The following is a 24,180-nucleotide window of genomic DNA, read 5'->3' on the forward strand; positions in this document are numbered from 1 at the left end:
AATGTCCATAAATCTCTTTAGAATGCTTGAAAAAAAAACACACTTCCAATGGATGTAGAACTTGCTCAAAGCTTCCGCAAACAACTTCCATCTTTTTGTGGATTCTGGTGACCCCTACTTTTAATTTTATACTTTATCCTACACGGAGATGTTGAAATCCGACCTGCTGACAGACATTAAAGGCACAGCATGTAAGAATTTTGGTAAAAAGCATTTACAATCAACAGAATGGGAATAAATAACAGTTCTGACATTCTATGCATTGTGGTGCAGAGATATCTGTTCACAGTAAATTAGCATGCTGACCAGCTAGCGGTCCCAGACACAGCCACTTGCTGTACATCGAACTGAACGAACTTGCTAAAGGGCAGCTACAGTCAGCAGCAGTAAGTGATATGTTGCCCAAATTTTGCTTTAGTCATGGCAACCTTATTCTTTTTTACATGTTCTACTATCCGTAAAAAGGTCGAAGTTTTCAAAACACAAGTGGTCAAATAAATAATGTGTTCATAAAAAATGTTAACTGCTAATTTGAGTAGTCAAAATTGCTTCTTGGAAATGTCAAACTTTAATGTTGAAGAACTGCTCAGATTCAAATAAACATGTACTTTCCTTAGTGCTCCTAAAGTGATTGGATAAAGCGCTTATGTGGTAAGAGAAAAAGGCGGTGCATTTTGGTTTTGATTGACATTAGTTAAGTAGCTACTTGAACAACATGCTTACAGCGTTTAGGGTGATAAAAGCACAACACTCACCAGCAACATTCCATCATGTGGATCTGAACCCACAAATGGACTTTTCTGTCTCGGTAATGATAGTTTCTGTCAGACATATCAAGCTCAGGATAAACAAACAGTCAGAATAAGCTTCTCCTCCATTTTCCTGGTTACCAGGGTGACAAGTTCAGGTTATTGATAACGTGATTGGTTGCGTGACAAGGAATGACCGTGACGACAGCAGCACATTTTTTAAAAGTTAAGATCATTTCAAAAAGAAGTGCTAAGAGCAGACTCAGAAGGGGCCTAAAGCATGTCTGCTCTCATCGCAAAATATTTGATCTTACTTGACTTTTTTGCTTCTCCTACCCTCTCCACAGCATGTTCTCACAGCAGCAGGCGTCACCGCAGTTCACTCAGCAGAATAACGGCAACATGTACAACGGCAATGGCATGAGCCTCAACAACGTCTCGATGGCCTCCAACATGGCAACCAGCAGCATGAGCAGCATGGGCCAGATGGCCGGACAGATGAGTGTCACATCCATGGCCTCAGGGCCCTCACCCGGCTTGCCCTCCATGGGGCAAGAACAGGTAAATGATAATAAAGACAGTTTTTTAACTTGTTGGAGCTCAATGACCCAGACTGTAGCTGTTTTTCCAGTTTCCAGTAATATCCTGTATAGTGTACATTTACACTAGTCCCTTGTAGGAATATAGCCACTTTAGCGTTAAAGCCTTGGAGGTTAGCAAATTGGACCCTTTAAAGTTTTACACAGTAATCGGGGACCAAGAAAAACTAAAAGGTTGGTCTTTGTTCCTCACGGCTCCAGGCTGTTCATGTGTGTGTTTGTCTTATCGTAAGACTCTAAGTGTTTGGGTACACTTATTGGACAGCCGTGCTAGTGAATAATTTACTCAGGAGTTTACGTAACTCCTCTGGCTGCAGTTCTGATGCTTCACTTGAACTTAGAGGACAATGATGTAATTAGCAGTAGGCACTTTAGAGCCAGACCATTTAGACTATATAGACATTACTGTATGGTATTCAGTGGCTGGCCTGTCTGGACTTAAGACTTGTTAGCTAGATCACTTTACATCGAAAACACGACTCCTTACTGCATCAATCTGTCAAACTGGCACACTCTTTACACACATACAAGGACCCTAAAACTTGATTTGACCAGATGAGAAGTCAGACTTTCATTTTACACATAGAAGACTGACCTCAGTCACTCTCTGAAAATCAGGTAAACATGCACATATTTAGTCAGCACACAATTTCTGGTGATTATGTAATGTCAACCAAGTTAATCCTTCTTCTCTGTCTCCTTGGTATTGTTAGCCTGGTATGTGGAATGCACTGTTGTCCATAATGCTTTTAAGCCCAATAAAAGGCCATGAATATTTAACCAAGGGTGCTGCTGTTTGACTGTCTGCACTTCAGACTGTTGTAGCATACCAGTATATCTGTCACTTGATTTATCCTCCATCCAGGATTATAGAAATATATTGGCACTTAGATAATGTCAATTATTTACCGTATGGCCATTAGCGCTGACTATTGTTGATTTACCGACTTGTTTTAGGCTGGATGGTGTGTTCCAAGATGGTTGCTGATTGTTTAAAGTCTTTTGAACATGTGGCTGTTCTACTCAAGTCCAAGTTCTGCAAGTTAACCAATCACTTCAACATTACCCACAATGCAACCAGATGTGTGTAGACCCCGACCTGTAAACACAATTTAAAGTGCAATACATAAGAATTTCCCACCTGTTGAATTCATACTCAAAACGAAGTATATCACTAGAGTAAATGCTAACAGCTGCTAACTATAGATGCTGTTACCTAGTTAGTTCAATTAGCCATGCAGCTAAAAGTCCAGACCAGGACAGGTCAGGGCTAGCTGGTTAGTATGTTAACTTTGGTATACCCTATATCTTAAGCCTGGTTTATGCTTCTGCGTCGCGGCAACGGCGTAGCTACGTCGTCGACCCTACGCCGTCATTGAGCATTCAAAGTTCTGCGTCGAGGGAACACGTTGTTCTGCAATTCACCGCCAAGCCGCTAGGAGAGTGTGGCTGTGTCTTTGTTTGGTTTCGGGGGGTTCATATCGGATTCCTTGGTTTTCTTCCGGTCAGACGGTAAACAATGGCAACTGAGATGGAGCGGGTGTTTTTGGAGATGGAGCTCGTGGATATTGAACAACAAATGCTGTTATCACATATGTTGAAGCGCAGGCGAAAAACTTTAAAAATAGCGGTGTTGTTATACTGTTGACCGGAAAAGCAACTGCCGGAAATGACGTTCTGAGCGGACCAATCACAGTCCTTGCCGTTCACGTCTCGACGCGTCGACGTGACGCGTAGTCAGGATTTTTTGGAGGCGCACATCAGGCTACGGCGTAGGGTCCGCGTAGGGGTCTGCTTCGACGGCGTAGCTATGCCGTCGCCGCGACGCAGAAGCATAAATCAGGCTTTATGCATAAATGTTTTGATGTCAGATATTTTTGAATGTTCTCAACTGAAATTCCTACATAATGCAATTTAATTGTGTACAAATGGCAGAGTTGCCCTTGAAATGCTTTACAAGTTGTGACTCAACATGTGTTTTTTCCTCTGCAGAAATACTGTTGACCCTCATGGAGCCCTTAACCTGAACCTCAGTGATCAGCTGGTGCAAGGAGCACGTCGGCCCTTTAAAAATTGTACAAACATGTAACCAACCGACTGCCCCTTGACCCAGTCAGGCTGTGCCCTGACCCCGTCACCCCAGCCCAGGTTTTTGCCGTCTGTCTCGGCCAGGCATCGAACAGACACCGGAGTGTGAAGAGGGCTGGGGAAGGATTGTGGATCTCGGTACAACATGCCTAACCCTCCTGGAGGAGAGCCTTTGTGATGAGCCAGTCTGTCTGCCTGTCCAGCTGCATTCACCGTAGTGTGACTTACTGTAGGGCCTCCTGGTGGGGGACACTGACCTAAGGGGGGCAGCAGTGGGTGGGATCCCTTGTTCTGATGAATGTATTCCTCTCACTGGACAGCGGCCATTTACAATCTCATCTCAAGAAAAATGATCTACACTGATTTTTCTTCTTTTTTTCTCACACATTTGTGACATTTTCACATAGTTCCAAAAATGGCAGCAAGGACTCCAATTTATGTTCCGATTTATGGCTGGAGCTCAAACACTTAGCCGGTTTTGCCTTTTTGCTGTTCTTTATTTTAATATTATTTTAGTTGTTTGTTTGTTTGTTTTTTTCTTCTTCTTCTTCTTGAGAATTAAGATGTAGAATGAAGATATGGTTGAAAAAACTGATCTTGAAAAACACTGCAGAAGAATGGTTTTGAGTGGAATGGTGATTTGTATGGTTAGACTAATTTAGTCAAGAGGTTTATATAGTGTATTAAATTAAGTTTTATTTTTCTGTATAGATTCATTTTAATTATTGTAGATGATTCTTTATCCTAGTAGCAACAAGAAAAAATATTTCTAAAAGTGTGAAAGAGGCACTTTTTTTTTATAATTTTAACAGTAATGGTTGTATTCTTTCTGAGAAGATTCTTCTATTAACCTGAATAATGGATTATGCTTTGGTCCGGTAGTTTCAGAAGAAGATGTCAAAATCATATATGGTTTAAAGATGAATTACAGAGATTGTACATAACAATAAGAAAAAGTGTTTTCTTTTATTTATTTTATTCCTTAGGGTTTGGTTCCCCCGTCTGGTCACAACTGCCTCTTGAAGCGGCGCAGGATTTTTTTTTATTTTCTTTTTTTTCTTTTTGTTTTTGGGAAGTGGAGTGGGAGCCTTCACGTTCTGTTGTTCTGGTACGATGCAGACAGGGGTGGGAGCGGGAGGTAGGGAAGGGTTGTAAGGAGGGTGTGCTGTGTATACAGTGTACAGATTATCGCTTGCTTCTCTGCCTTTAGCATAGAACACCACAAAAAAGGAAAAAAAAACACACACACACACACACAACTTCAACACAGCCATACAATAACTAAAAAAAGATAAATAAAGTGTGCTTTCTATGTTGTCTGGAGTGAAAACTGCTTCATACAAGCTGCTAGGTGCAAACTGTTCTGGTGTGATGTAAACAAGCAATAACGATTACTTGAGAAACTCTTGGGTTTTTTTTTTTTTTTGTGTGTGTTTTTCTTTTTGTAATTTTTGTACAGTTTCCTGAATAAAAAGGACACATTTTTGCTCCACGTTTGGATGCAGTATTAAAAACACAGTTTTTTATTGCAGTTTGTACCAAGAAAGTCTACAGCCACACACAGCGTTCCTGTTTAGATTATGCAGCATTGGCTGAGGCCTGGAGAGGGAAGGAGTTTGTGATCCCCTTGTTGACACACACGCCCTCTCCGCCTCCAGCCACTCTTCTATAGCAGAGGTCAGAGTTAAGACTGCACGGTTCATGAGACCTTCTCTGACAGACACTTAGCCATATTTTATGACCTCAGGCAGTTAGTTCAACTATAAAGTGTTCAGTAATGACATGCTGTTCTTGTGCCCCAGTAGGGGTTTTGGTTTGACCTTCACAAGATGTAAAGCAAGTCATCTTCTCTAACCTCAAAAGTACATTTTCCTCAACAACAACAAAAAAGACAAACTTTTTATATTAACTATTTTAACCCAGGACAAACTTGGAGCAAGCCAAATAATCCTCACCTTTCAATTGGATTTCTGAATTTTACCAGCTTTTATTTTCATAGTGAGAGACGACCTGTTGGTTAGCATGCTTTGAGGCCCACAGGAAAAAAATGAGAAATTTACAATGATGTCACTTAACAGGGTCTAATGTGGATGTGGCAGCATAAAACAGGAAGAGAATCATTCTGAATGTATTGTCATTTAAGGCCTACGGATGTGACTGATGGTGTGTATAGTCGACATGTTGACAACATGGTGTTGTACACTTACACCGTGCTCTCCTCAGCATTTAGGTAGGAAGTTGCCCATTGTTGCTTCTTTTCTTTTCATTCAGTTCGACATGAAATTTGAAGCTGTAGCAAGTCAACTTTGGGACACAGAAAAGTCTGCATTAATGTGTTGCTTCTCGTCATTGCAGACGTCCTGCGGTTGTTTTGCTGCAGGCCTACAGGTGATCACACTTTTTTGATAAAATGCTGTTTTGATTGTATCATACAGTTGTGCAGAACAAGCCTTTTTCGAGCCATTTTGAAAGAATGATTCACAGCCCTTTGCAAAATTTCCAAAGATTGTCAAGATTAAAAAAAAACACAAAAAAAAAAAAAACGATTTAAAGCCATGTGGTAGCAATGCATTTTTTTAGCATTTATAATGAGGACAGGAGCAAATAAATGATTTTTTTTGCCCCTTACAAATATTCAGGCTTTGGACCCACCAAACGAAATTATTATTTTTTCTTTCTCTTTTGGTTTCGAAGAACTTTAAATGCCCTTTTGTATTGTCTGCCAATTTCTTAGAGCTAAGATGCAACCTTGAAATGCTAAAAACCCTAGCATAATGCCTTAGATTTCGTCCGTTCTCGTTCTTGTACATTACACCGCTGTCTGTATAAATTTGTATAATGACTTGTGTACAATATTGAATGGGTGCATCATTGTTGAACTCTGCTCAGTGAAGCTGGAGACTCGCTCCCAGCTGCTCTGGTCCTCATCATTGCTCTCTGTTCTGTGTTGGGTTGAAGACTCTGTTATCTCATCCTCCCCCCCTCCCTCCCCCCCACTGTTTGTATGGAAAAGATGATACATAGGGATATTGAAGCAATATGTAAAATACTATATGGACTTTCTGAAGAAAGCTTACTGTTGTGTTTTTCCCCCCCAGATATTTTTTTTTCTTATGCATTGTTCACAGGAATCACACTGTATACCCGCATCCATCTTTGTATCCCTAGTGTGTGTGGGCGTTTTATGCAAAATTAGATATACAAGAGAAGTTAAAAACCACAGTTATGCAAGTTGTGAACTAATATGGCTTCGCTGATGCTATTTGCCTTGTAAATAAAGAATTCTGTTATTGCAGTATTTAACCGAGTGACTCTTGTTTCATGTGATTGAAGCAGGTTCTAGCTCAGGCCTCCATGTTTCTTTTCATCATATTCACCAATACATACATATAAAATGAACGAAGAAGAAATCTGATTACGAAAACACCTTTTTTTTCTACGAAAACTGTTAAATTTAGACTAATTCAGAAAAACATTCCCAATTAAACTGTAATCTGAATTTGAAGTGAATTAGAATTTGGCTGGAAAAATAATACATTTTAATACAACAACAGACTGATGCAAAAGAAATGGCACAAATCAGAATTAAGCTTCCTTTACTTCAGACTCTACGAAATTCAGACATCTTAACGAGATTTCATTTTGGGTTTTAGTCTGCATGCTGCATCCACAGTAATTAATCTAATCTAAAAGGGAAAAAAAAGAGTTTCAACACATAAATAAGTATGTATACTTTTCCTTTATTAATCCGATGTCTGCAGGGACTATTAGGCCTGTATAGACCAGTGACACATAACAACATTTTGCCTATACAGCCAGAGCTATGTTGGGTTAATCATTGTCCATAGGTGAGCTTTTATGAAATCAGCCTACCAAACTCAATGAAAAATAACCTATATCCAAATACATTCAAAATGATACTAATGATAAGTCATTATTTTCATAAAGGTAAATGATGATCACAATATATACGGTGTGGTCTAATTTAAACTTAAGTGTTGTTGGTCATTCGTTTTTAGTTTTGATCATTTTTTAAATGGAGTTTGGCGCAGTGACAGACGGGGGCCGATAAATGTGCTTTTCTCTCCTGCTAATTCACCACATCCAAGTCATAACAACACATGTCTATACTCCATGGGGGGCCCCCTGAGATAAGATCCTACAGTTTGTGCGTGTTGGAGGTGGGGGTCCTCGTATGGAAATGTTTCGGGGAACCTCTCTCGATCAGCCCCATTGTGTGTCAGAGAGAGCGGGGCCGATGTGGAGAAGTTAAAGAAGGGGTGGGTCGACCCTGAGAAAACGTATTCCTACGGGGGGCTTTGAGATGCATGAGGGCGAGCTGATGCCTTGACCAATAGGAAGGAGGTGCGGGGAAGCATCTCCAGCAGACCTGAGTGTGTACAGTGAGGGTGCCCTCAGATGACACCAGAGGAAGCTTCCCGGAGCACGTAATCTGAAGTTTGGACCTGCTTGGCTGATATCTGCACAGTTTGGAGATTTATCGGCTGATTCAATACTCGGACGAATTTGAAACTCAAGCCTGTGGACATGACAGAGACAACTCCACTGTGAAACACCTCTAAGTTATTCTATAAGGTAAGCTTCTTTTCCCACAATTAATTCGTGACTTATTTTTTTGTGTGCCGTTTTATATTCTATTCGTATAATCTTTTCAAACACCACATGCAGAAGATAGTTTAGATTTCTCACTGCATAAAACATTTTTAATCGTTTTCTTTCTCTACTGATAAATTCGGAAAAAATCCTGTTTTGTTTTTCCATGATTGAAAAATAATTTCCTTCAGCCCAGTCCTCCTGCTCATGTCTGTTTTTAAGCATATAATTGCAGGGTGACTTTAAGGTCCATAAACAGCTCCATTAATGCTGACCTCTGCTCTGGCCGACTGTTCTGTAATTAGTGTCGTGACCCTGGTTTGTCTCTCTATTTACCGGCTGACCTGTTAACTGTTTCTCCCAAAAAAAAAAAAAAAAAAGAGATCCCACCATATTCCAGCCGGTCACTGATGGACGTTTGATGCGTGTCCTCTCAGCTGGAAATATTGCAAAATCGCTCTCAATTAGCTGTTTATTGCTTTTACCTATTAAGCAACTGCTGTGTTCAATATTTGACCAATATTTCTGAACGACAGGAGTCCATTTCACCCTTTCAACAGTAATTCTGGGGTGTTTAATAAGTGTTTAGATCCATAAAAATGTTGTTAAATAACGTACCGGTGGTCTGTTTAAGGTATTTTAATTAATCGCACCACTTGAATAACTTCAGTAAATGTTTACTCGAATCAAAATGACTAATTCAGGTGTGGTCAACCTTCCTTGATGTCATGTTTCCTTTTTTAGATTTCTTGCATTAAACTTTTATAACTAACCCCCCGCTTCCCCTCCCTCCCCCTTTGTTCTCCCTCAAGGATACATCTCCATTTGAACCTTTGCCTCACCCCCGTGCCGTCATGTCGGTGTCCCTGTCCAGCATCCCTGTAGTCCTGAAGGACAGGAGCTACCAGGGCGGCATGCTGAAGGGCAGTCCGGCCCGGGGCTTCTACCCTGCCCCTCTCCCCGGCCACCACCACTACGTGGACTTCTTCCCGCGGACTCACAACCTCCTCCACCCGCTCAAGTCCCTCGGCCGCCTGGTGTCGGACACTCAGACGTCCCTGCCGCTCAACCTGCACGCCGGAGGAGCCCCTCCGTTCCTCGGCCAGGGCGGCCACCACGCCTCGGTCCTGCACGAACACATGTTGAGCGCGTCCGGCTTCCCCTACCTGAGCCAGATGCTGCCCGGGCAGCCTCTCTACTCCAAACCAGAGGAGCTGGCGGCGGTGGTGACGGAGCACGCCGCCGGTCCGCTGTCCTCAGACTTCAGCAGCCCGGTCAGTGAAAGGTGCCCCTCCGCTTCCTCCTCATCATCTTCTTCACCGCCGAAGGAGAGTTTGTTTCGCCTCCAGAGCGCAGAGCTGTCCCAGCAGAAAACGCGCACCTCTTACAATTTCAGCGAGGACGACCTGTTCATGGTGCTGTACGGCTACTCCGGTAGCCAGGAGCGGAACGTGGGCCACGCCATATCAGGACTGGCCCTGCCTGAAAAGTCAGGTGAGAGTTGTGCTTGAGTTATTGGATGTTTTGTGTTAAAATGATACTGCAAAAAAAAAAAAAAAAAAAAATACTCAATCGATTGATGTCAACTTAAATTCAGCCAGAAACTGGATTAAAGGGGCAAAAATAAACTGAAGAAACAAACTGATCTTAAAGGAAAACACAGTTTCATACGGTTTTACTGTGTTTACATGTGGCGGACCCTGCCACCTTTCTAGCTTCAACTTTATTTTCCTCTGGGAACAGCTTGTTTATTCACTTTAGGAAAAAATAAATATTTCACAGTTTGCATCACTGTTTAAAGTATGAATTTGAATTTCGTCTCCAAAACCTTCATAATGCCCCTTTAATGAACCGTGACGTTTAACCCCTGTTTGCTCATCTGCGATTCATTTCTTTTTTCCAGTTTCTGACTCTCACATTCTCCAACTGGACAAAGAGACACTTGAACTTCCAGAAGGTAAGACTTGACAACTTCTCTGTTCACAAATACTTTTTAATCGTCTGTCCTTGAACGACTGAGGTTTGACGCTGCTCTGACTCTGTGTCGCAGGGTTAACCATCCTCCGGGCCACTTGGGGAAACGTCTCCCACAGTGGGGTTTTCACCGACAAGAGCAGCGTCGCCAAAGGGACGCGCTTCGGACCTTTCCGAGGAAAGCTGGTCAACACGAGCGAGATCAAAACCTACGACGACAACACGCTGATGTGGGAGGTAGTGTGCCGCACTCGTTGCCAAAACTCCTGCTCCAAGTCCGCACATCAAAATCAATCTGATCGTTTAAACATTTTATTTTTTAAAAACTCCTTCAGGTGTTTGAAAACGGCCGGTTGAGTCATTTTGTGGACGGCAGGGCAGGCTCCGGGAACTGGATGTCTCTGGTGAAGTGTGCTCGTTTCCCAGACGAGCAGAACCTAATCGCCGTGCAGGCCCAGGGTCAGATCTTCTACGAGGCCTGCAAAGAGATCCGACCAGGCCAGGAGCTGCTGGTGTGGTACGGAGACTGCTACATGCAGTTCCTCGGCATCCCCCTCACCCTGAAAGACCCCAGAGAGGACAGCAGCACGGTCCCCCCCGCTGAAGGTCAGAATCTGACCTTCATCAAGCTTTCATCACACATTTTCATTAAGTTTAATCGCAAAAACCTAACTAATTTGTGTCTCTGTTCTCTCCAGATTCCGGTGAGGGTTTCAAGTGCGACAGGTGCGGGAAGGTGTTCGCCTACAAGTACTACAGAGACAAGCACCTGAAGTACACGCGCTGCGTGGACCAGGGCGACAGGAAGTTCCCCTGCCACCTCTGCAGCAGATCCTTCGAGAAGAGAGACAGGCTGAGGATCCACATCTTACACGTTCACGAGAAACACAGGCCTCACAAGGTACTGGAAAGGTGCGGGGTGTCCGCAACCATCCACCATCCTCAAAAAGTTTGCGTGGTGCTGAAAGAACAGCTCCCCACAGCGTCGCTTAGAAACGGATGCTTCAGGTTCTTTATGAGGCCTCGTAAAAAGCCAAATTACTGTGGTTGGTGCTAATATAGCCTGAAGCATTGCAACTAAATAACAGATCCTTGTTTAGTTTGTATTAACATTCACATTATGCTCCAATTTTTGCTGGTATAAAGAACAAACATCGCTCTCAAATGTGGATGAACTTTAAACGACTTTCACTCGTACTGATGTCTGGCATTTGTCTGATCTGCAGTGCTCGGTGTGCGGGAAGAGCTTCTCCCAGTCGTCCAGTCTCAACAAACACATGCGTGTGCACTCTGGAGAGCGGCCGTACAAGTGTGTCTACTGTAATAAGGTAAGAGGAAGACATTTGTTTTTTTCTCCTTTTCTAAAGCTATGTTGCTGTATTAGCCATTAGCTGTGCAAATTTAGTGCAGTCGGCCTGCTAATAGCTTAGATTTAACGGATAAAATGCATAGTAAGGGGGAAGAAGAATTATTACTAGGACGCCTGTTGTAGTGACATTTAAAAAGGAAATGTCTTTAAATTTACAGCAAAATTTGTATTTGAGTTTCTGGTTCTACATGCAGGCCCTTTATATTTTTTTTACAAGCCTCCTCCTCACTTCTCCTTTACATCGTCACCATTTTGGATCCATTTACTGCGCCCTTGTTTCATGGTGCATTTGGCCTCAGCCTCTCCTTATTGTTCCCCTCGCCGGGCACGCTCCACGGAGACACTTACATGCTAATCATCGCCAGATGTACACCCACCCTTTTGTCTGCCGAGATTATACTTTAAATTTACGGCCCTGGAATGAGCAGAAGTGTTTTTGTTCTTGATATCCTCCCCTTTTTTATGCACCCGAAGCAGGTTTTGTTTAACCTAATCCCACTGTCTCCTCAACGGGCGGCACGAGACCAGGTTAGCAGCCATTTCAGTTGGGCTAACGTTGGAAGACGTTGCATCTTTTTATTTTTTATTTTATTATTTTTTTAAAATAAAAATCGCCGCAAATTGAATTAAATTAAATAAAAATGTTGAACGAATTTTCTTGTTTTATGAATAGACTTTACCTCGGCATGAAGTCAATTGGTGGTATGTTAAACTTCTGTAGCTAGAGGTAACCTTTTGGCCAAGTTAGCTTGATTAAAAGTAGCCTACTAGCAAGCTAATATACAAGATGTCCACGCCTATATAAGCCAGCGTTGCTGTTGCGTGCAATTACTGTGAATTTAACCTAAAAGAAAAACGAAAATATAACACTGACTGTTTTTTTTTTTTCCTTTTCTCCTCCAGGCCTTCACAGCCTCCAGTATCCTGCGAACACACATCCGCCAGCACTCCGGAGAGCGACCCTTCAAGTGTAAGCACTGCGGGAAGGCCTTCGCCTCGCACGCCGCACACGACAGCCACGTCCGGCGGACCCACGCCCGGGACAAGCCCCATCCCTGCGACCTGTGCGGGGCTACTTTTCAGGAGGAACAGGAGCTCCAGTACCACATGAAAAATCACAAAAGTAAGGAACTAGTCTTTAAAAAAAAAATTTAAAAAAAACGTACAAAAAAACCCCAGAATAATTCCATCTTTTAGGAGGCAGACTTGATTTTATGTGTAGAATTCGAAGTAGTATTTGTAATAATTGTAATTTAAGCAATCGAACATTAAGAGGATAAGCTGTTAAATTCAAAGTATTAATCATTACTCTTTTAACAGCAGTAGGCCTGCATGTGTACAAATGCATGATTTTTAAACAGACTCTGGTTGTTTTTCTCTTCTTCAGCTGATCGTTTCCGAAATAAATATTAATGAATAATAAATATTAAAGGCGCAGACGCAAAATGTTGCATTCCCTCTGACGACTGTTTATTTATCAGCTTTTTCTTATTTTCCCTGCAGAAAACCTGGACAGCACAGTTCTTCCGTCTTCTCCAGGGAGTGGATTACAGAAGGACTCCGTGTTTCCAGTCAAGGACAATCCAAAAACACAGAAAAGCGCCGGACAGAACCTCCCTTACACCGGGTTAACAGCCTTAAACCCAGAATATCGGCCCTGGAACTAGTCTTCATGAGCTCAGATGTACTCAGTGAGCCATTTTAATCGTGTGTGATAATTTAACAACATTGTGCTACTGCCACCAAAGATAAATAATCAGGCCTATAAGGTAGGATCTTGTGGTTCTTCTTTTGTAAATGCTGCTTAAGAAAAGAAAATGCCGTTCTATATAACAGGCCTATTTAAATAGGCTCATTTTAATTTAAATTGTTGTGTCTAAATCTATTTATAATGTGTTTAAATATGTTGTCTGTTGTTTTGTGGCTTAAAGCTTTTACTCTGCAAAGATTTTGTGAACCCAATGTGATGCCAAATAATAACTATTTTTATTATTATCATTACTATTATTATTATTATTATTATTATTATTATTATTATTATTGTTTCTTGTCATTATTATTATTATGTTGGGTTTTCTTGCATCGACTAAGCTTGAAAAGCAAAACTATTTTTTAATCAATGTAGATTTAAGCTTATTTGTGTATAAATTAAATGTCAAACCCTCTCTTAATTTATAATGTATGATCATATTTTTTACTGTAATGCAAGGCTGCAATCAAAAGTGTCCTCATTTTGTTCCCTATGAGCGTCTGCTTTTTCATGATTAACAAATAAAAAAATCAGCGCATGGAAACAAAAGTGTTGGTTTTGGTTTAATGTGGGAACTGAGAAAGTGTTCTGTTAAAAATCCCATTTTAGATCATCATTAAAGGGGCACTGTGTAGTTTTGAAGAAAAAAATTCAAACTCAGAATTTAAATATTCACAATATTGATGAGGGAATAATACAAATGTATATCTATTTTTTCCATAACTGACGAGACAAACTGTTCACAGAGGGAAATCAGGTCCTCAGAACACTGTTTTAGGCTAGAAATGTGGCAGGGTCCGCCACATATCAAAGTAAAACAGTATCAACGTGTGTTGTCCTTTGAGGCCAGTTTGTTTATTCTGTTTTTTCAGTCATGAAAATAAAGAGTTTAATTATTTAGGCTTAGAAACTCAGTCACTGAAGATATTTCTACTCTAATTGAAATGTCTTCCCTGAAACTAACAGTGCTTCTTTAAAACAGCACAAACGTCCATTATGGGCTATATGAGTTTATCTGTCTATAAAAAAAAATCTGAATCTTATATTTAAGTATAATAGATGTAGAATAAATAGTTTTAAAAAGTTTTTTCTTCAGTTATAACACATTTTTAAATTACTTTGTTACTTTGTGTATCGGTGTCCATCACATCAATTTAAAGTTGTAAAATTCAGAAAACGTTCCACGGATCGAGCCGTGGTTAACACTTCGCTGCCTGTTTGTGTGTGCAGGCCTAGTTATCGCCGTCAGTCCTTTCAGTGCACGCCTCCCTTTGTGTGTGTCAACTGTCTTCGTACATGTAGCAGAGTGATGAATTGGAGTTTGTGTGCTCGCAGTAAAAAATGAACAAACCCCACTGGACCCAATGAATGACAATAGAGTGCAGCAGTAAGGTGGTCTATTGCTCCACGCACAAAGGAGATCCCTGTGACTGACATCTGCCCTCACACTGTCACCAACTGGGCCACATGTGTTGTCCTCAGATAGATAGATAGATAGATAGATAGATAGATAGATAGATAGATAGATCTGTAACAGACTGTGTATTTGTCTATGTGTGATGGGTTAATTTCAGGAAAGCCCCAATTGGTCTCAGCAGCATACGGTCTGACAGACAACACGGTGTTCGCCCTTTGTGTCTGTGCTCTGTTATGTCACCTTTAACCTCTGGGTCATCGTACATCACACTGAGGGCATGTAGTCGCCGTCATCGCGCTGCGACAAAATGCTAAGTGAGCACAGATTCAAATAGAGGCAGAAGAGAGATGAAGCAGGAAGTTTTCACCCTGCCTGTTTAAAGAGCTAAAAATTAGACTTCTTGCTCTTCTGTCCTGCGAGGAGAAGAGGAGTAAAGTCACTCCTGCCAAGCCTCTCTGTTAATTTTTCTGTAACGGATGGACAGCAGCCTTCGGGGTCATGGGTCACCTCCTCACTGAATGTTTAACAGCCTCCCTCTTCCTTCAAATAGCCAAAATATGGCTGCTTGAACAAGTGTAGATCACCCTTCATTGGGCCTGCGCCTCCCATGTATACAACCCCCGAGTCTCCTCGAGGGGCCTCGCCGTGAAAAGGCCGGGATACTCCCCTTTGTGGCCATCCAGGAGCAGAGGGGTGGAGGAGAAGGATGGGACAAGAAACAAAAAGACAAAAAGGAAGACAGAAGGAGAAAAGAGGAGAATGAGCTGCCAGGGCTGAAATACTGAGATTGTTAGCGAGCCGCGCTGAAAGACTGGTTTTACTAGCACCTCGTTGATTGGCTGATTTAGGACTCGGAATTTTAATCCGGGTCATAAGGATTGATTTCACACTTAACCTTGGGGCCAGTTAACAGGGCCTCTGGAGGACGATCCGTCAGATTAATCTCTATATTAATGTGATATTAATGATAGGAGCAGTAGGAGTTTTATAGGTTAATTCCCTTTGAGGCCGAAGCAAACGGCAATAACTCTCTCCAAAACAATTTGTGATGTTTTATAACACTCGAGTCAGCCCATAAATGTGGCCACAACTGAATTTAATGCTCTGATCAATTAGTAATGTCTATTGATATAAAGAGGCGAGTGCTGTTGCAGGGATAATCTTACATCTGGGGCCAACCTGTGTGCTTTTATGCCTTCAAAATGCATTTCATACAGCATGATTGATAGACCTCTCTTCTCCTCTCCTCTCCTCTTTTCCTCTCCTCTCCTCTTTTCTCCTCTTCTCTCCTCTTCTCTTCTCTTCTCTCCTCTCAGTTTGCTAAGCTAGTGGAGCTGAGTGGTCAAATGCTCTGATGTATTAGCTTCTATTGATTGCCTAATAGCTGTCAGTGTAGTGTAGTGTGTGTGTGTGTGTGATGCTGAGGCTCGCCCCTGTTTCCAGACAGGCCTCAGACTCTCAGCTGAGTGGACTCGTAAACTATAACCACACCAGCTTTCGGTCCATCTGTCGGCCTCAAACCACATGAAAACTCAGCACTGATGAAGATGGAGGAGAATTATCGTCATTTTTCAAAGATAAAGACACATTTTAGTGCAATGTCTGCTTATGTACCCTCTGAAAGCATCCTCTTATTCATGGTTTGGGGTTTTCAGGCTCATTCACGCCCAGGGGTTATTTTTTGCAAACTCTCATTTTTGTGTTTTTCTACACTAAAAACCTTCCAGAAAGCTTTAAACGTGTTTAAAAACTCTTCAGGAGTTTTGTTTTTCAAGATTAGCCCATACAACTTCTGCATTTTACATACTGTAGATTTGGAAGTTCCCTTACTTTTTCATCTTATTAAGATAACTCTGTTTCTCACATGAGATAATACGTCAAAAATACAATCTTTACAGAAGTGTGTTGTTTGAGTTGGATATTTTCTTTGCTCATTTGTTTGTTCTTAGAACATTTGAAATAATGCTGCTTGAGGCTGTAAGGATTGTGCTGTAGCTTACGTAGTTCTCAACTTCACTGGATGTAGCATGTGCAATGTGTCTAATTCATTTCATTTGTGTTTGTATGTGTAGTATGTGCCGCTCTTTCTCCATCTGGAGACAGCTATATGTGCACAGCATTTGAGTCCAAGACAAATTTCCAGAGAAGACAATTAGGTGTACTGTATCGCATCTTATGCAATCATATCATAGTCTATCATAAAATGCTGCATATCGTATCCTGTCGTACCATATCATACCTTATCATACTTATCATTTCGTATTGTATCGTATCATATCGTGTCGTATCGTATCGTATTGTACTAAACCATACCCTCTCATACCATACGGTACCAAATCATATCACATTGTATGGTATTGAGATGTATCATACCAAACCGTAACAAATCGCATAATATTGTATCATATTGTGGATCTTTTTGCACCTAATTCCTAACTTACTCCATCTTCTCCCAATTTCCTTTCTGATTTTGTCTCATTTCTGCCCTCTCCTTTTGTAATCAGCTCTTGTTTTTATCTTCCTATCTTCCTCTCCTCGTTTACACTTGCTATGGTAATAGCCTTACCAGTTTTTGTACAGCACATGTAGACTGGATGAAAGTGAAGGAATTATCTTTTTTTATAAAAAGATTAATTGCTGAACAATTAAGGATACCATACGTAATATTTTTGCATCAACTCTCCATTTATTTCCTTTCTTGAATTCAGAACAGCTTATATCACTGTAACTGCGCTATAACTGTATCTGTGGCTTAATATTTTATGTATTATTTTGTTTTGTGTCATTTTATATTGATTGAATTGATCTTTTTCCCCATTTCAATTACCTAATAAAGATGAGTAAAACAAGTACAGTAAATGCTGATATCATTGCCAGAAAAATAGCAACAGAAATAAAATAAGATCAGTTTCAGACAAATAAACAACAATAACAACTGGATAGGAATAAACAATGATCTTGAGAGATAATAAAAGATGACATTGCAAATGATGTTAAATATTGAAAGCACTTTACACTACCTCCGTATGAAAGTGCTAAACAAGTTAACGTACCTTGTTTTTCTATACATTCTTTATTCAGTGTTTCATGAGGCCTGGGAGAATGAATGGAGCTGTTTTGGAGGCAGATTTTGCTGCATGTTTTCCGTTCTGCCAGCTTTTTACTCTGAATTTTACTTCTCTCTCACATCACAGCAGCCTGTTATCTGTGTAACTTCTGCCTTTAAAGAAACAACACTGGAGTTAAGTCATTTAAGTTTGAATGGTCCCACTGAGCTCTGCTGCACCCCCCCCCCCCCCCCCCCCCCCAGTCAAGAGATGCGGCTGATCAGCTTGTGTCCTGCCATTCATGCCTCAGGTTTGGAGCTGCTGTTATCGGCTGGTGATTTCCACTGGGACAGTGGACAGTACAGCAGGAGACACACAGAGAGGCTCAGCGGCCCTCGTGCTGCTGACTGGATGAAAGGCAGATCAAACACTGTCTGCAAAGCCTCTCCAGATTGCTGCCCTGCACTCAGTGTGTGTGTGTGTGTGTGTCTTCTAGGTAGGATTGTTGCGTGAGGAGGGCAGATGGCATTATCCTTCTCTGTGGGGGCTGGTGTGAGGTTCCACTGTGCTCCCATGGGGCAACATATTTTGGCCTACCGCTCACCGACACGCACACTCTCACACACACACACACACACACACCCCACATAACCCTCAAAGTAAGCCATCATAAAATCTACTGTTTATCTATCTATCTATCTATCTATCTATGAGAAACACTATTTCCTTGCTCCTGTTTGAACTATTTAACCCCTGATGGACTGCCAGGCTCTTCTTTTTAGGCCGATTCATATGCAACAGCAGCGAAGGGAGTAAATCTGCTTGTAGGTTGACATCTGCCATTGTCATTCGGGATGTTAGAAAGTGTTATGGGGTTCTTCTCCCCGTGCGTTGCGCTTCACAATAGTTCTCAGTGTGCTATTTGTGTGTCTTTATGCGCGAGGCCATTGTGTGTGCCCCGACTGTTATTCCTGTGAGTGATGGAGATAGCAGAGGAGCTACTGTTACAGTACTCCCTACCTCTTCCTCACTCTCGCTCTCTCTCTCTCTCTCTCTCTCTCTCTCACACACACTTCTATCTCTGAATCACGCCACCGTTCTTGCTCCCCTCCGTCTCTGTGTTTCCGTCGCGCAGTATGTGACTTAGTGTCTGCACAAAAAATGGATTAAATTGCCAGGAACTACTGCGTTTCTCACAAAAACACATGCAAACTTTGTGTAAGTTTTGCTTAACCTAAGTCCATTTACTTAAGAACTGTACTTAAAGGTGTAATGCCAAAGTTAGGCTCGCTAATGTTTTGCTTATATTTCTGTCTCTTTTTTTTTCTGCTGATGGACATGATTTCTTCCTTTTCGAGACAATCTTCGTTCTCTCAAACGACAGTAACTCACTATTGCTTCTTTCATGGTACAAAGTGGTATTATGAGACAGGACAGGCCGAGGCTAGCTGACTAGCATGCTGATTTCTTTAGAAACCTCTGCAACACAACACACTGACACCTTTGACTTTATGTAAACACTAATTTCTTCAAACTCTGTTGATTATTTTAGTTAAGATGCTCTGTGAAGCCAGTTGTGTAACATAACTTTTACATATAGCACCTTTAAGTACAAATTTGAGGTACTTCTACTTCATTTTAATGCAACTTTATATTTCTACTCAGCTCAATCTCAGAGGCAAATATCCTACTTTTTACTCCACTACAATTGTAGAGAAAAACATGAGTCTCCAAATGTGGTGATTTGGAATTAGATTTTTTTTAAAGTGAAATAAATTATTTCAAGCCTCTAGAATTACTTAGAAGATGCATTCACTAGAAATACCTGGTTCTCACATGACAGCAACACTATGCTAATATCATTACATATGTGATTTCAGAAAATATGATGCATAACCGTAGATTAAACTACCCAGTGGTGTACAAAGTAGTTAAAATGAGCTCAACCTTAAACATGTACAGCACTAAAATAGAACATTCACATTAATGCAACAGCAATATTGATCTGAAAGCAGCTTACTTTCAATACTTTATGTAAATGTTCCCGATAATACTTACATACTTCTACTTAAATAAAGTTTAGCTCTCTTATTTTTACAGTGCAGTATTGCTACTTTTGTTGAAGTAAAACATCTGATTACTTTTTTCACCGCTGTTTATTCCTGTGTGACAGATACATCATTGTTTTGGCCGCCCCTGTTGAGCCGGGCTCCATTCTCAGGCGAATGTCTCTCTCTGTGGGGTCGCGATGTTGAAAGGACCCGGGATGACTTCAACTGATACATTAGGACAGTTGGACCTCATGCTGCTGCGACACTATAGGCCAGAGGAAAGACACACGCGGGTGCATGCCTGCATAAATTCACTTGGGTGAAAGTTCAGCAGAGTATCCCCGCGAAATCTAGACATTCAGACATTAAGATTCCAGTTTTGGGTGCAACTGATAGTTTGGAGTTACAGAGATCAGGGAGGGATTTAAATGTTAAGAAGAAAGCCTAAGATGTGTACTTTCTGCTGGTAAAAGAAGGACTGCATGTGTTGTCCCTAAGGGAAGGATTTACACCATATGGACACTGTACTCCTGCCACATGCGCATCCATGCACAGACGAGGTGACCTCCATGCCTCCAAAGATGTTTGCTGTTAGTCCAGCTAATCCCAACTAAGCTGTCCATTTAGACAAACACCTAGAAGACAACACTGACGTATGGCGGACATCGACTCTGCACCATCCTGTCAAATAGATCTGTTTGCTTTCTCTCTGTTACTGTCGGGGAGGGGGAGGACTGGGGGGGGGGGGGGGACAGGGAGTGTGTTTTATGTATTTCAGGAGGAGAATCAGCCGTGTTTCTTGTTTTTCTGTAACTGTGGCATGAACAGACAGAGACAGAGCGAGAGGAAAGTGAAGTAAGTGGGAAGAGTAGCTAATAATCTTTTCCTCACCTCCTCTCTTCTTCCTGCAGAATGCACAGTCACCAGCCGCACGGGACAGCTGATGATTGATTCCCTCCCGTGGGCCATCATGAGAGTACAAGAGCGAACCACATGCAGCCATGTAAAAGCGAACCCTCATATGCACACCGACTCTGTGCATAAAAGTCCACACATCCATGACAAAAATGTGCTCAAGCCATCTCAGAACACACATATGCACATGGAGTGATGGACAGAGGGAGGCAGGTCAGCTATGTACGCATCAATAGCTGTCAGTCACATTTAACAAAAGCTAACAGCACAGAGACAAGGGAGGACAACTGCTTTATCAGCTAGTTAGTTCCCCCCTCCTCCTCCTCCTCCTCCTCCTCCTCCTCCTCTCATCACCTCCTCTGCCCAACCTCAGCCTCTCTAATCACAGTAACACTCCTGTTCTGTCAGCTTACAGTCTGATACGGGGAGCAAGGGGTTCTGAAATTGTGGAGTGACTGATCCCGCCAACAGCTTTCTGTATTCTACAATGTAGTATTCATGTATGGATGATGTGTCCAGTGTTGCTTCATATCAAACATCCAGCCACCGTCAGCTGGTTTGCACAGCCCAGTCGCCTGAATGAAATGCTGGAATTGTACATTTCTGAAAACCACAGATACACTGAACTTGGCTTCTTTTACAGAAACACAACCGTCCTCCCTGTGATCAGTAGAAAGAGGATTGTTGAGGCAGTTTTGGATTATGGTGATGTAATTGATAAAAAATGATGCTCCTACCACTCTTTGACCCCTCGCTCTGTCATTCTGCTCTCAGATGTAATACTTGCAATCGCTATGTTGTATGTCGTATGATAAAGTGGGCTGGTCCTCACTGGCAGAGAGGCATTATAATCATTGGTGGTTATTCATCCATTGTTGGAGTTTCAATGGAGGTTTTGAATTTTCTGATCAGGAAGAGAAGAAGATGGTCGTTCTCCATCTTGTGGCGAGAAAACGTGATCTTTTATCTCAAAACATGAGCCCTTCCCAACCCTCACCAAGAGTTTTTTGTCCCAAAACCTAACCAGACCTTGAGCACCGCGTTGTCACAATCATAATTATATTCAAAACCGATACACAAAGAAACTATGGCACCTGCTGCTGAATAGTGTGTATGCGACTCCTTCATTCTGCCTCCCTTCAGCCGCAGTCATTACATGCAGTCAAACAGAAGTTTAAATCCAGATTTCAATAGATTTCTTGCTTCTAAATGGGACAATGAGGTTGTTTTGTCAGTTCCCAGTGGCCAGAACACAAATGTGCGCATGCCTCCAGCTCATGTAAATGCCCTCAGCAGGACACATTTGATGATAACGTGTCAGGGTCAATATCCTCCTCTATCAAGGTCTACTCCTTCCTTCCACTCCCTATTAAAACCACAGTTTATCAACAAGGTTATATAGTCTCTGCTATTGTTCACGGGACAATTGACCGTGACCCCAGGCAGCTCCCAAAGGCCCGCAGGGTCAAAGGGGAGAAGAGGCTGAAAGGCCCCGGGGTGTGAATGCTTAGCAGCCACCTCGGGGCTGGAGTGACTGTTTAAGAACCTGATGCTTTGCGATGGTGCCAAACGTGGGCGAAGGCAAAGCTGTAAGGTCTTAAAGCTGCTCATCCAGGAGATGAGAAGCAATGATTCAACAGCGCGTGTGTCGACAGTGATGAAGAAGCAGACTGTGAATGATGAGGCGGGCACTGAGTGCACTACCACAGCTAAGAGTATACAGTATGTTCTGGGTTGTCATGCTGTATGTGAGTGTTCCCAGCGCATGGCCGCAGCCCACCCGCCCCCCAACACTGAGTCATGATGGCTTTTTGACAGTGGAGCTGGAAAGACAAATGCCCGCCCCCTCCCTGTCCTGCTGAAACATTCATGAAGCCTTATGACCCTCTCCTCCACCTAATGTACCCTAACAAGCCTTTATGGCTTCCCTCTAGCCTAGCACCACCTTAGTGCTTCTTCCCGGCATCTAACTTCTTAACACCCCGCCACCACCGGTCTTTTTTGCGCCCCTTCAGCAGTTTGTCGGAGCGGCCTCGCCCTGGTAACTTTTCCCTGAGTGGATAAACGGCGGCCGCAGCGCATTAACCCAAGACTGAAGGTGAGTATGGGCGTCTCCGCTCCGTGTCTTTGGCAGCGGACTCTGTCATGTGCTGCAGTGTCATGTTTTTCCCCTTCTCTCTTCTCTCCCCTCTCCTTCACGTGTGGTCATTGACGGTCTTTGTAATCTGACTCCTGACCGGTTCATTGATCTGTTAAGATTGTCACTTTAAAAAAGCCCCATTAGGGTTTTAAGGGTTTGACAGCTGATATCAACATCCTTTGGTGTTGTGACACGCCGAAGATGGAGGGAAATAAAGGTCATAGGTCACAAAGGAGAGAAACTTTAAAGTGGAAATAGACAACTTTCTTTGCTTGAACCTATAAATGTGAGGGAAATACTGATTGCACAGTGTAATGGCTCTTGCTTTCACTAGACAAATCAGAGCTTAATTCCCAGGTAGTGGCTGAACAAGGAGTAGAAGTGGAAACTCAGCCCTACAATAGAAAAAGAAGCCACTTGATGGAGGAAGTTAAGTTAACAAAGGGTGCTCCGGTGTTGTTATGAAGCCTGTACCTCCATCGTCAGGTGTTTCCCATTAACACCAGGACATGAGAGATTTTCCATATATGTGGATCTAATATTTTAAAATTTCTTTCATTATTTGTCCCAGTTAAACATTATAATGAGAATATTTTCACCTTGTAAATACATTTTACACCAATGAAGAGTTGGCCTTATGTTCGAAACTAGCATCATCTTAATTTGTAGAATCATTATTATTTATTTTTTGGGCCTTCTATGGCTTTATTGATAGTTCAGCTGAAGAGGTGACAGGAAACAGGTTGCACTATACATGGGATGCCTGCTCTACCAGCTGAGCTAAACGGCTGCATGGCCGCTTGCGCTAGCTTACTGGTTGCCTTTTCGACAGCGGCCAAACAGTAATATGATTTGGAAACGCTCAGGCGCTTAGATAGCATGTGTAATAAGTAAGACAAGGTGTTAGAGTTACTTTTTAGCAAATCTTGACACAAAAGTCAGAGGAAAGAGACCAGATTGTAGAAATTGGCCAACAAAGACTGATCATGACTTCCTGAATGGAGCAGAGTGACCTCGCTTGTCATTGGGACTGGACACTGGTGTCCTCTGTGTGTGTCCACCCTGTGTGGGTCCACAGGGAGATCTGGCCTGAGCAGTGTGTTTTACTGCTCTCCTGGCCTCCCCACTGTGTTTACCTCTCCGTGGTAAAAAAAAAAAAGAAATGCCATATGCTAAATGGGCTTGTGTTACAGCTCTGGTTACCAGGCGGACCGCCAGCCCCGCACACACACACACACACACACTCCGACATCAAGCAGAGCAGATATCTAAGCCATATCCAGCCCTATAAAGTGGAGCTCCATTGATCTGTTTATGCTATTTTAACAATCTCCAACACATGAGCTTCATCTCGGCCACAGACAATCTTCTGATGGTCATTGATTCATCTGGTAATACCAGGGCAATTAATTAGTGGCGGCAATGCGGCACAGCTGCTTTTTGTAGTCAACCATTATCAAAGCGTTA

The 24,180-nt window shown here is 42.2% G+C and overlaps 2 protein-coding genes and 1 long non-coding RNA gene across 13 annotated transcripts in view; 2 read left to right on the plus strand and 1 right to left on the minus strand.

The window, feature by feature from the left end:
* ncoa2 (nuclear receptor coactivator 2) overlaps window positions 1-6,739 on the plus strand; it is a 66,517-nt gene extending 59,778 nt beyond the window's left edge. For all 11 annotated transcript variants that reach the window (XM_030398426.1, XM_030398423.1, XM_030398424.1 and 8 more), the window contains 2 exons: window positions 1,097-1,310; window positions 3,341-6,739. In XM_030398426.1, the coding sequence (XP_030254286.1) occupies window positions 1,097-1,310; window positions 3,341-3,352 (226 nt within the window). In that variant the 3' untranslated portion in view covers window positions 3,353-6,739. The remainder of the gene's footprint in view (window positions 1-1,096; window positions 1,311-3,340) is intronic.
* Window positions 6,740-7,156: 417 nt separating this feature from the next.
* LOC115569743 (uncharacterized) lies at window positions 7,157-9,006 on the minus strand. Its single transcript, XR_003981618.1, has 2 exons — window positions 8,893-9,006; window positions 7,157-7,976 (listed from the first exon to the last, which is right to left on the minus strand). It is a non-coding gene; the product is annotated as an uncharacterized LOC115569743 (long non-coding RNA).
* prdm14 (PR domain containing 14) lies at window positions 8,905-13,301 on the plus strand. The gene is made up of 8 exons (XM_030397820.1): window positions 8,905-9,544; window positions 9,954-10,007; window positions 10,101-10,261; window positions 10,360-10,630; window positions 10,723-10,925; window positions 11,251-11,352; window positions 12,297-12,516; window positions 12,897-13,301. Exons 1-8 carry the CDS (start codon window positions 8,905-8,907, stop codon window positions 13,058-13,060), a joined length of 1,815 nt encoding a protein of 604 aa, XP_030253680.1. The 3' UTR covers window positions 13,061-13,301.
* The last annotated feature ends 10,879 nt before the right edge of the window (window positions 13,302-24,180 follow it).

The sequence above is a fragment of the Sparus aurata genome, chromosome 19 (assembly GCF_900880675.1).
Source record: "Sparus aurata chromosome 19, fSpaAur1.1, whole genome shotgun sequence".
NCBI classification, from domain to species: Eukaryota; Metazoa; Chordata; class Actinopteri; order Spariformes; family Sparidae; genus Sparus; species Sparus aurata.